Raw genomic sequence first — 12855 nt, 5'->3', positions numbered from 1 at the left:
TTCTCTTACCTCCAGTTGCCTGTAATTCTTACAGCTATTTGGATCTTGTGAATCAAATAAGTTGGAGTTGAAAATGAAGAGGAAAGAAAAGCACTTTCTTGTTTCCAGGTTCCAGAATCTTCTTCTGTCCCTTCTTTCTTTTTTTTTTATTCATTTATTTTTTTTTTGAGACGGAGTCTCACTCTGTCGCCCAGGCTGGAGTGCAGTGGCCAGATCTCAGCTCACTGCAAGCTCTGCCTCCCGGGTTTATGCCATTCTCCTGCCTCAGCCTCCCGAGTAGCTGGGACCACAGGTGTCCGCCACCATGCCGGCTAGTTTTTTGTATTTTTAGTAGAGACGGGGTTTCACCGTGTTAGCCAGGATGGTCTCGATCTCCTGACCTCGTGATCCGCCCGTCTCGGCCTCCCAAAGTGCTGGGATTACAGGCTTGAGCCACCATGCCCGGCCTCTGTCCCTTCTTTCTGATGGTTATTTTTTTGCCTTCGGTGTTGGTGGCTTTGCTCCTTGCAATTCAGTAGCAAAAATTTACAACAAACTGCTTCTTCAGTAGATCATTTTAATAATGAGAGCATAATGAAATAGCAACCTATTCTGATGTTTTTCTTTCCTTCCATCCAATTGGCCTTGCTTATCTTTTCTTAAACTTATTTGCATCATTTTCTCTAGTTTCAACTTCAGTGATAAGAATCTTTTGCCACTGACAGCAAGCTTTTATCCAGAAGCAAACTAGTAGCAAGCTCATATAACCAATGTTTACATTTCTTTTTTTCTTTTTTTTAAGATGGAGTCACTCTCTGTTGCCAGACGGGAGTGCAGTGGCACGATCTCAGATCACTGCAACCTCCACCTCCCGGGTTCAAGTGATTCTCCTGTCCCGGGTTCAAGTGATTCTCTTGTCACAGCCTCCCGAGTAGCTGGGACTAAAGCCATGTACCACCACGCCCAGCTAATTTTTGTATTTGTAGTAGAGACGGGGTTTCACCATGTTGGCCAGTATGTTCTTGATCTCTTGACCTTGTGATCCATCCTGCTTGGCCTCCCAAAGTGCTGGGATTAAAGGCGTGATCCACCGTGCCCTGCCAACCAATATTTACATTTCTGATTGTTGAAAAGAATCCCTGGAGGCCCAGCCACATTTTGCTAGTATGGAAAAAATAATTTATTCAATTATAATGTTATTAGTAAGCAGATTGTTTTACTTTTTAATTAATAATTTCTGTCTGGTAGGTTTGTAATAGGTAAGAATTGAATAATATTTAATCATAAGAATCTGCCTGTGGATACCCAACAATAAAAGCAGATTGATTTAGCAAAAAGAATGAGAAGGAAGCCTGGATACTAGTTTCAGTTCTGCCATTTCATTTCCTCTTCTCTGAGGTAGCTGAGGTAGTCTGTTGATTTTTCCTTAAGCTTTGACATTCTGGAAAATCAGACAGTGTGTTTGAGTCCTGCCCTCCAAACTAGGCCATAATTCCGTTTTTTCACAACTGAGCCCTCTTGCTGTCTTGTTCTACATGAAAATAGTGGCTGGTGGATGTTAGAACTGTATTGTCTGCTGTCATACAGCATTTGCTGCAGTAGGTCCCTCTAAATTATTACTTGTGAACATAATTTTAAGCCCTATATCTCATCCCTGTGAAGTTATTTTCCTTCGTGTGAGTTTATACAAGTCATACTTTCTGGGAGTTCTAAAGGTTTCCTGAATTACAGGACTGGAAACATATTTGGTTTGTCCGTGTTAAAATTGCTATTCGACAGTTTTTTACCCACAAATAGGCAATTTCATATGCCTCGACTTAATAATTATAGGTGAGTTAAACATTTACCGTACTGGGGTTTTACTTGAAATATCTTTCAACCTTAAAGCAGAATTGCCTTTTGTTTTATTGGGCATTCATTGTTTATTCAATAAAAAATACCTTTTGAATGCATACCCTGTGCCAACCCTGTGGTAGGCCTCATGGATATGCCCATAAATAAAATAAACTTGTTCACTGGTTTCAGGAAGTCTGCAATCTAATGGAGGAAATAGGCAATTAACTATAAACAGTCATAAAGTTGCATGGGAGTTGTAGAAGAAAGAATACATACTTCTGTACTGCATATGACATGAAGGATTTCTTACCTAAGTGTTCTAAAAGGTCTCTTGTTCAGAAATTAGCCAGGGGTTGGATAGTTGGGGTGGGATAGGGTGCTGCATAGCACACGTGGTCTTAAAAGTCAGAGGTAACAGCATGTGCTCAAGGGTGAGGAAAAGCTTGGCAGTTTCATAGAGTATGAATGGAGATGAGACCAGAGAGGTGGTAGATAGGGAGCAGATCTTTGAAAGCTTCAGAAGGCATATTCAAGGTTTTGGGCAATAGAAGCCAATGAAGGATTTTAAGCAGGCAGGTTATATATTCCAGTTTATAAGGCAATATGCAAAGTGGTTTCCATCTAAAGGCAAATTGTCTTAATTCAGATCCTACTTCTACTGTATTCTAGCCATTGAAATTGGACACTTTAACCTTCATCGGCTTTGGTTTCCTTATCTGTAAAATGGAACAGTCATAGTATTTTATTTGTAGAGTTGTTAGAATTAACGTAGATAATGTGTGAAAATACTTAGTATAATTCATATTCCATACTAAGTGTAAATAACTTAATATTTTTTATATATATTTTTGCTTATTATCTGTATTATTAGGCTTAGAAAGATCACTGTATTACTTGGGTTAGAGTGGAGTAAGAATAATTGCAGCGAGACTTGTTAGGCAAGAGATAATTTCAACTTGGATTGAGGTGTAGTGGCAAAGGGGTGGGGAAAAAGATGCTGTTTAAGAGGATTTCAAAGGTAGAATCTTTGGCACTCACTTGATAACTGAATGAATGTGAGAGATGAGGGAGAGGAAGAAATAAAAGAAGAGTCAGAGTATCTCAAATCATTTTTGGAATGACAGTTATGTAAATAAACTCACATCAGCTGCACTAAAGTAATATGATAATCAGTGTTTAAAGCTCATTTTTTTTTTTAATTAATAAAGTTTTATTTTTCCAAATGTAGAGTTGCTTGGACCTGTTCATGCATCTTCCAGCAGCTGGAGCATCTCTCCCCTTGGTATTTCTGGTGTAAATTACTTGAGCTTTGTGCTTTGAAACCAGTTTGATAAGTCCTTTACTAAGGAGCTCCGGAAAGGCTGCCCTGGCCAGGGAACTGCAAATCTTCGTCTCTTAGAGACCACAGCTGGAGTTACAAGTTTATAGTTGGGAATTTCCTTACAGAGTTTCTCATAGGTAGCTTTGTCAAACAAGACAAGTTATTGAGCTTGTCCCCAACTTTGCCTTTGGACCATTTCTTCTTTTTGGCCTTGCCCCCGGATTTGTTCACTGGGTCTTTGTCTTTCTTGGCTGACTTTCTGGTGTCTTCCTCCTTCTTGTAGTCCTTGGGTGCATCATGAAGCTCGGAGAGCAGTGGCGAACACTGCAACCTTGCCAAGATGTTGGACAAAAAGTGAAGCTCATTTTTACCAAATAATAAGTGATAGTTGACACTAATGCCCAAAGGTGAAACTTAGGAATTTGAAGAACTGAGATCATTTCTCATCTACAAGTAGTTAAGTCTCTGAATAGGTTGGGAGAAAAAGAAATATAATTTGAACAGGTTTTTTCCTTTTTTTGTACATTTCATTTCTTGTTCTGCTTTTCTTTTTAAGTCTGTCATTTTGTTATTTTAATTATTTTGGCTTTTAAAGTTGTTTTAATTTTATTAGGTTGAACTATATAGAAGTTGGTGTGTTTGCAGGTCAGAAAGTAGCTAGCAATGTAAGTATCGGTAAGTTCGTAATTATATTCTTGTTCTGTAAGAGGTTTTAACTGAAGTTTTGGGAGTCTATTTTGAGTTAGATTGAGTACCAAAGACTGTCTGAAGGAGTGTAGCTCTGATGGCATAAGAACAAGTGGAACAGAGCACCATGAAGTAGACAACTTCAACCCAGCATCATTCTATCTTGCTAAATCAATATGGTTCTGAGGGTATATAGAAATTGGAAAATTCAGAAAATATAGAAAGCTGTAAAGAAGAAAGATTTTTTATAAATGACTGTTATCCCACCATCCAATAATAGTGTTGATTTTTAATGTATTTCCTTTTAGTCATATGTATACAGAAACTTACTCAGCCTTCAAAGTAAATATAGAGAGAATATATCATGAAACTACATTATTTTATTTTTTATGGTATTTTTTAATCAGTGTATAATGTACATACTTATAAGGTATATAATGATGTCTTGATACATGTAGTATATACTGATCAGATCATGGTAATTGTACACATACCCATCATCTCTAATATTTATCATTTCTCTGTGTTGGGAACATTCAGTAACCTCCTTCTAGCTATTTGAAACTATGTAATATTAACTATAGTCTTCCTAGAGTGGTGTAGAACACTAGAATGAGACTGTGTTATGGTTAAAGACTAGATTTATTAGGCTATTGGGCTTTTTTTTTTTAAGTTTCTTAAATGGATATTTTGATTTTAGCTCCTAGACTGTTTTCACTAAAATAGAAACAAAGTTGAAATAACTGTTATTGTACTAATGACAGCAATGTAACAGCTTGTAGTTTTATTGCAATTTTATAAATTTTTAATTCTTTCACATTTTCAGCCATTGTATTGTCTGTTTTTATCAGCATAACTGTCTTATTTTATACATGGGAAACCACAGAGAGAATAAGTTACATGCCCAAATTCACAAGTAGTAGTAGAAAAGCCTAAACTTTTAACTTTGGTGAATACTTTTTCTATTTATTGAAATACATTAGTAACTCTCGAAAATCACTCCTTTATTCTGCATTTATTAAGGTGCTCAGTAAATATCGTTTAAAAAATAAAGTCTGGCCGGGCGCGGTGGCTCAAGCCTGCAATCCCAGCACTTTGGGAGGCCGAGACGGGCGGATCACGAGGTCAGGAGATCGAGACCATCCTGGCTAACACGGTGAAACCCCGTCTCTACTAAAAAAAATACAAAAAAAACTAGCCGGGCGAGGTGGCGAGCGCCTGTAGTCCCAGCTACTTGGGAGGCTGAGGCAGGAGAATGGCGTGAACCCGGGGGGTGGAGCTTGTAGTGAGCTGAGATCCGGCCACTGCACTCCAGCCTGGGTGACAGAGCGAGACTCCGTCTCAAAAAAAAAAAATAAAAAAAATAAAAATAAAAATAAAGTCTATGGCAAGTGTATAGAATAAGAAGTAATCTGATTTGACTGGAGGGCAAGTTATTTGGAGGAAATAAAATAATTGAGATCAGACTAGAAAGGCAGTAGGGGAGCCATTGACTCTTCTTGAACAATGCGGTGCAATAATAAAATGTACGTTTTGGGTATTTAACCAGGCAGAAATGAAAAAATTGGAAAAATGAACAAAACTATAAGTCTAGGTGGTAATCATCTTCCGTGGTAAGTGTATTAAAAACTGAAAGGAGGAAATGCATTTGAGAACTATTGTGGAAATATATTTTCAGGACTTGATGACTAAGAACAGTGCTTTGAGGGAGAGAGTGGTCAAGATGATTCCTCAGTTTCATACCGGAGTGCCTAGGAAAATGTCGGAAAAATACGGAGGCTTATTTGGTAGGAAAAAGGTTTTTGATTTTAGACATGCTGTGGTTGAAATCTCTACAGGACATCTAGGTGGAAGATGTGTAACTAGCAGGCAAATTGTAGATGGAAAAGGGAGCTTAGGAGTGAAGTCAGGGCTGGAGACCTAGGCAGAGAAATTATTTGTGTTGAGGGAATAATTGACGCCGTGTCATCATTCCTTAACAGCTACCTTCAGTGCTTTGCATGTGCATAGCCTCAATGTATTTGAGTAATGTGTGACAGCAATGTATTCAGATATCTGTTGTATGACTTAGAACTGTATAGCCTCAGTAAGAGCAGGCCCTTCAGGATTCAGAGGAGCCCAGCCTTAACATTTTCCACATGATTGGCAGGAAAACACTGGCTCTTTAGGAAGGCTATTTTAGTTGTAGGAGCAGAAAGTAAGTAAAGTTATATACCCTCTCTGTGCTAGGTGTTGGTAAGCCTTTTGTATATACTTTATTTCTCAACAACCCCGTGAAGTATGGAGTGTTGTTCTCATTTTACAAATGATGAAACAGAGGCTTAAGAGAGGGTAAGTTATTTTAGAGCAAGAATTTGAACTTGATTATTGTTCCTTCGATGTTATTGGTCTTTTTACTGTGCCACACACTTTGCTCTGTTTCCCAATAAGACCTGTCAGATGTTACTATCAGGATTATGGTTAAATAGGTTTTTTATTTTGGGGCCATGGCCGCGCCTGGGACTGGTCAGACAACTGCTGCTGCTTCAGATTTAAAATGTAATTCATTGCATTCTGATTATGGGTGGCCATTTGTCTCTAATAAGAAAGCATGTGTATAAAATGAATTAAAAATGAAAGTTGGATCACACATTTTACTCAGTTGCCTACCTCTTGGAAAGCTTTCAAATGACAGCATTTGTTTATTGTCTTTACTCTGCTGGATACTTTCAATTAATCCTTCTAAATAAAGATACTAAAATTACACATTTTCATAGCACCCAACTCTGTTACCTGAAAATTGTCATCATTTATGACATTACTAGGAAAACCACAATATAATCCCAGTTTGCATTGTTTTAAATAGGCAGAAACAAGATTGTATATTCTAAGATACAAAGGCTTATTTGTACCATGAAACCTCCTGTAATATCCATGCCTGAGTAGAAGAAGGTACATTTACTTTTCTATCTTTTGTTTGTATTCTTGTATACTGCTCAGCAAATTAGAAGCAAGAAATGTATCTCGAAACTATAGGGTAGTGTCAAATATGGGAACAGTGTAATTTCTCTGTGCTATTTCTGTAGTATTCAGAATGGGAGATACTTTATTTTTCTCTTGAAAAAGTGATTTTAAAGTTTCTTGGCCAATATTCAGTGAATTATGAGAGACAAAATTAATGGTGAATAGCCTTCTAGCTAGAACTTCTTGTGCAGCTGAATTATGATTGTCAGTTGCCATATGCCATACACTTAAAGGAAATTAATATACTTCCTTTCTTTAATATTGCTCTTTGTTCTTTGGGAAAATGCCATGAGAAAATAGGAATTACCCCTCTGGCAGTGTGTTTCAGTCTAACTCCTGACGCCCTGTTCTGTTACTGCCCCTTCTCCTTGCTAGCAGCCTGAATTCTGCTTATCTACTAAAAGGGGGATTCCAGACAGACGAGGAAACAGCTTTCAAATGAGGCACTGCAGGCATAGCAAGCCATTCCCCACACTGTGCAATCTGGAAATCAGGGGGCACCTCTCTGACGATGAATTCCAATTAGTTGCTAAAGATTCCAGAGTGTGTGCACATACAGGCGTTTTCTTTCCCCTCCCCCTTTCTTCCTTTTCCCAAGCCCCTTCTTCTCCCTGTTTCCCCTCCTACTCCTTTATCCCCTCCCTCCGTGTCTCAGTTCTGCAGTACGCGAGTTGAAGCACATTCCTGCTTTGCAAGGCTTTCTGTTAAGGATGTATTGTGGCTTTTGTTTGGATTGCAGCATGCAGAATTACAGGTAACATTCTGAAATTGAACTAAACAGCAAATTCTGTTGAAATGTTTTCAAAGAGGCAAAATATTATATTGGAATCAATGCAGAAAGTAAATTATTTTGGCTATTTTTATTAGTGGTAATTGTAGTGAAAGGTTTTCATAAATATTATAAGCAAATTCCTTTTTTCCCCCAAGTCTCAAATGAAAGGAAATGGGGGTAAATTAATCTGACTGTGATTGGTTTTGTTTTATGCTGATCTTGAAAGCTTGATGTTGCTGCTGCTCCTCTATACAGTACAGATCAGTTATGTTGGGTGCTATTGAGGGTAGCCATGAATAGTGGTGCTAGTAGGGGTGGAGTGGGAGGGATGATGCCAGCCTGAGCTAGCCAGGTTCTTTGATTAGGGCATTGGATGTGAAATGTAAAATGCTCTCTCCTTTTCTTCTATCAGCTGTTCAGAGGAGACTCATTACAACTCCTGCTGAAGCTCCTAATCTTCTTCCCTTCTCTTCTACCCTTTCCCCCTACCCTCACTTGGCCTGAAGACGTTGTCCCCAGAGTTTACGTTGCTCCCCTGGTGCTATGTGTATGATGAACCTGGCGCTATGGCCGCGTCTGGGACTGGCCAGACAACTACTGCTGGCTCTCCTTATTCCAGGAAGGATTTAAAGGGGAATTGCACTGCAGGCAGTGCACCAGAGCAGCAGCGTCGGGAGCTTGGGGACTAAGGCTCCTCTGGCATTATTACACACATGCAAAGCTGACCGCAATGACAGCAGCTGCTTCTTTGAACTGTTGGCAGCAGCCAAGCGGCAGCATGAAGTGACAGATCACTCCTGAGCTCAAGATGAACTCCACCTTGGATGGTAATCAGAGCAGCCACCCTTTTTGCCTCTTGGCATTTGGCTATTTGGAAACTGTCGATTTTTGCCTTTTGGAAGTATTGATTATTGTCTTTCTAACTGTATTGATTATTTCTGGCAACATCATTGTGATTTTTGTATTTCACTGTGCACCTTTGTTGAACCATCACACTACAAGTTATTTTATCCAGACTATGGCATATGCTGACCTTTTTGTTGGGGTGAGCTGCCTGGTCCCTTCTTTATCACTCCTCCATCACCCCCTTCCAGTAGAGGAGTCCTTGACTTGCCAGATATTTGGTTTCGTAGTATCAGTTCTGAAGAGCGTCTCCATGGCTTCTCTGGCTTGTATCAGCATTGATAGATACATTGCCATTACTAAACCTTTAACCTATAATACTCTGGTTACACCCTGGAGACTACGCCTGTGTATTTTCCTGATTTGGCTATACTCGACCCTGGTCTTCCTGCCTTCCTTTTTCCACTGGGGCAAACCTGGATATCATGGAGATGTGTTTCAGTGGTGTGCGGAATCCTGGCACACTGACTCCTACTTCACCCTGTTCATCGTGATGATGTTATATGCCCCAGCAGCCCTTATTGTCTGCTTCACCTATTTCAACATCTTCCGCATCTGTCAACAGCACACAAAAGAAATCAGCGAAAGGCAAGCCCGCTTCAGCAGCCAGAGTGGGGAGACTGGGGAAGTGCAGGCCTGTCCTGATAAGCGCTATGCCATGGTCCTGTTTCGAATCACTAGTGTATTTTACATCCTCTGGTTGCCATATATCATCTACTTCTTGTTGGAAAGCTCCACTGGCCACAGCAACCGCTTCGCATCCTTCTTGACCACCTGGCTTGCTATTAGTAACAGTTTCTGCAACTGTGTCATTTATAGTCTCTCCAACAGTGTATTCCAAAGAGGACTAAAGCGCCTCTCAGGGGCTATATGTACTTCTTGTGCAAGTCAGACTACAGCCAACGATGCTTACACAGTTAGAAGCAAAGGCCCTCTTAATGGATGTCGTATCTGAAGTGGCTCAGTTACGGGGTTCCCCTGTGTGTGTGTGTGTGTGTGTGTGTGTGTGTGTTTTATCTCTAAGTATTCCTCATTCACTAGGAAATCTGAGACAGAATACTTTGACTCTAAGCAATAGCATGCAAATTATTCGTACGGATACCTTTTAAGTTTGTAGAAATGGTTTTCAAAAGTGCTTTTGAATTAGAAGACTTAAGATCATGAAGACAAATTGCTGTTGCTTTCAATTTTTGAAATGTCTTGGAAATGACTAACAGTTCTCAGATTTAGAATGAATAAAGCCATATCTAACACCTCTTTCCAGCTGGCATGACTGAACCTGAGTGTGAAAAGCGTCAGCATTTTAAAAAGGCATCATTTTCTTGTCACTTTCTGGGTTTTTTCCAGCTATTTAGGCTTCATGTGCAATTGATTTCTTCTAACGGGGAATAGTAAAATATAAATTAAAAGGTTCTAGAAATTACTTTTTATGTATGCCAAAGCGTAACTACACTGCAAGTTTCAACACTGTCATTTAGAAAGCCAAATGTTCTGTGTTTTATTCTCGAGAGAATTCTCAGTAGGGTGAATAATGTGAACACATAAACACTAATTTTAGAATTTTACAGTGAACCATGAAGCAAAAGTGCAATCAAATTATACAGTTTATGAAAAACTGCGCTACTTTTTGTGCCATACTTCACAGAGATCTCAAGATATGTGTGCATAGAAGTGATCATGTTGTAGTATTTTTGCCTATGCCTTTGTGTTATGTCTGTATTTAGAATATCTGAATTGTTAGATTTATCTTTTACAGCAAAATGTGTTTAAGCTAAAAAATAATTCAGTGATAGGCTGTTGGCTGTACATTTTATAATGGTGACTATGTACAAAAATGTGTCTTTAATATTGTCTGTTCTTTCTATTCAAAGACTTCGGAAATATTAGAACATCAGGGAGAAGGGTATCTGTCATAAGCAACTGAGTCAGAAAGTATACCGTAGTATACTGATTGTTTTTTTCAAATACAAGGGAGCTGAGACATTTTCTTTGTGGTTAAATGGAATCAACTAGTTATTTTTGAAAAGTATTCTTTCAGTTAGTGCTAAGGAATCCACATTTGAAGAGGGGAAGGGGAAACTCTTAAGTCTCTTATTGCTATTCTCTTTCTGGAAAAAAATCCTTTGGCATACAGTTCTTAATAGTCTTTTTTTTTTTCCCCTGCCAAAGTACCAGCAAACCTATAGGATTTTACTATTCTTCCATGGAATTATTATTGAGTTATGTGTTTGTATGTAGTAGTGATGTTTGTTCTTAAAAGTGATGATCTTTAGAGCAAGAGGTTTATTTTTCTAAAAGGAGAGAAGGAATTCCAGCAGCTCCAGGCACGAAAGTATTTCCTCTACTTTTCTGCTGGTTTTAATGTTTTGGAAATCTTCAGGGGACTTACTTGATCTCTGCCTTTGGCTAGAGGTTGTAATCTGAATGCGACAATGGTGTTCAGTGAGTTGGAAGATGGAAGAAACCCAGGGAACATGGGTTAAAATGGGTTTCTGAATCCAAGAAAGGACATGGATAATTATAAAACAGGCAGATAAGCTTTGGTTTTCCATCATGATGCCAGTATTCTTATGATTTTAGGCTTTAGACATCAACTTGATTTTAACCTCAGTTGTGTTCTATTTAAACTTTTTTATTTTAAGTGACTAAGCATTGTATAAACATTCAAACTTCAGATTCTGGATTTTTCCCAAAAGCTTGCTTGCTCTTTAGTGTTAGCAAATTTTATTCTAAGCTGTTTCAAAATTTAGAACTCATACTGAAATTCCAAGTTATATTAGAAATGGCTTGCCATTTCAAATGGGAAACCTTTTCTGTTGGATTCTGAAAAATGATTGTATTGTAAACATTTCCCCTTTAAGTGGTACAGATCTAAAAAAACAAAATTTACCTTTTTTCATATATGTTAGAGAATGTAACCTGTTCACATTTGCAGTTTGCTTATGCATTTTTAGTTTAGAAAATATGGTGATTTTAAACACTTAATTTTTGTTGAAAAATTGATGTTAAATCAGTATTTTTGATCTTATTTTGTTGTGTGTTTATGTGTTGGGAGAGAGGAGGTGCTCCTGGACACAGTAATGTCTTCTTCAGTGACTGGGGGTGTTTTCTGTGTGATGTGTTTGGAAAGTTAATATTTAACTGATCTTTTCATCCTGGCATATTTAATGCAACATTTCATGACATTTAGTTTAAATACCAGTCTGATTTCAAAAAAAAGTGTATTTTTAGAATCAGTTACCGTGGTGTTGACAGGATAACTCATTTAACTTTATATGGCATGTGACTGGTATCAGAGGAAACATACTTTTGGTGATTATGTTGAAATTATTTCATAGTAAATTTTAAAGTAGGCTTATACTAATGTTATATTTGTAAACTAGTTGTATTTTTTAATGCAGTGATTTCAGTGAAAGTGTATTTCCACCCCTTCTTAGAGTAGAAAAGCAATTACAGATGGACTAGTGTGCTCTACTTTAGTGAGAGCATTATCTTAACACTAGATTGGATATTTGCATTTTTTTATGGGCCTGTTGACTCTTACTCAGAATTCCATTTTGGAAAAGGTTTTCTTTAAGCTTTATTACTGGATAAATTCTTTTCAAACCTTTTATAATGGCTTTTCCTTTTTACTTGAATAATGGTCTCAGTATTTTAAGGATTGGGAAAACTTGAATTTTTATACCATAAATGCATTGCCCATCTCCTTGAACTTGAAAATGAAGCAACAGGGTTACAAACTCCCAGATGGCCCAGTGGGTAGAGTGGTTTCTAGGAGGGTTTCCTCAGCTTTTCAGGTTTGTTTGAAAAATTGCATGGTGACTTGGTATAGGAATTGTCTTAATTTCACTGACTATGTTTTTGTTTCATAAATGGTTGGTGAAATTATCAGCAAGCCAGAATTTATTGTTATATGAGCAAATTTTGGGAAATTTAAGAATGGGAGAATTGTGGCATTGAGATTTTTTAAAGTCCTCATAAATCATTTTGTGTGTTGATTTTTGTGTAATTTTTTTCATTTCAGGTTGAAGAAAAACTATAAGTATTTATATTAAAATTATATATTATTAATATTATGTTGCAGACCTTGGAAATACTGTGGACATTTCTTATGACTGTAAATGAGTCATTTGGCCTTTCTTCAAAATTTGCATGACAAAAGGGCATCATATAGTAAAAATGAAGTTGGAACTGAGAGTAAAAAAATGTAGGCTTCTGTTTCTAATTAAGTAGTTTTGTAAATGAGGGCAAGTCACTTCTCTAAATGCTTAATTTCTCCTAAAAGGAGGTACTGATCCCTTCATACCTCATAGGGTTAGTTTGAGGCTTGAGTTAGATAATAGATGTGAAAGTA

The 12855-nt window shown here is 37.8% G+C and overlaps 2 protein-coding genes across 2 annotated transcripts in view; both read left to right on the top strand.

Annotated features, from left to right (window-relative positions):
• The window catches only part of RABGAP1 (RAB GTPase activating protein 1), a 173971-nt gene that overhangs the window by 91833 nt on the left and 69283 nt on the right, over positions 1-12855 (top strand). The window lies entirely within an intron of this gene.
• Positions 7481-9505, top strand: GPR21 (G protein-coupled receptor 21). The gene is made up of 2 exons (XM_011931412.1): positions 7481-7580; positions 8011-9505. The coding sequence occupies exon 2, from the start codon at positions 8407-8409 to the stop codon at positions 9454-9456; it is 1050 nt and encodes a 349-aa protein (XP_011786802.1). The 5' UTR covers positions 7481-7580; positions 8011-8406; the 3' UTR covers positions 9457-9505.

This window comes from Colobus angolensis, unplaced genomic scaffold, assembly GCF_000951035.1.
Source record: "Colobus angolensis palliatus isolate OR3802 unplaced genomic scaffold, Cang.pa_1.0 Scaffold9, whole genome shotgun sequence".
Lineage (NCBI taxonomy): Eukaryota > Metazoa > Chordata > Mammalia > Primates > Cercopithecidae > Colobus > Colobus angolensis.
Note: the sequence above shows the minus strand (reverse complement) of the source record. Positions and strands in the feature narration are given on the sequence as shown.

Bases quoted from the DNA above. Each gene is read 5' to 3' on its own strand.
- GPR21 (XM_011931412.1), top strand. From the start codon at position 8,407: ATGAACTCCACCTTGGATGGTAATCAGAGCAGCCACCCTTTTTGCCTC.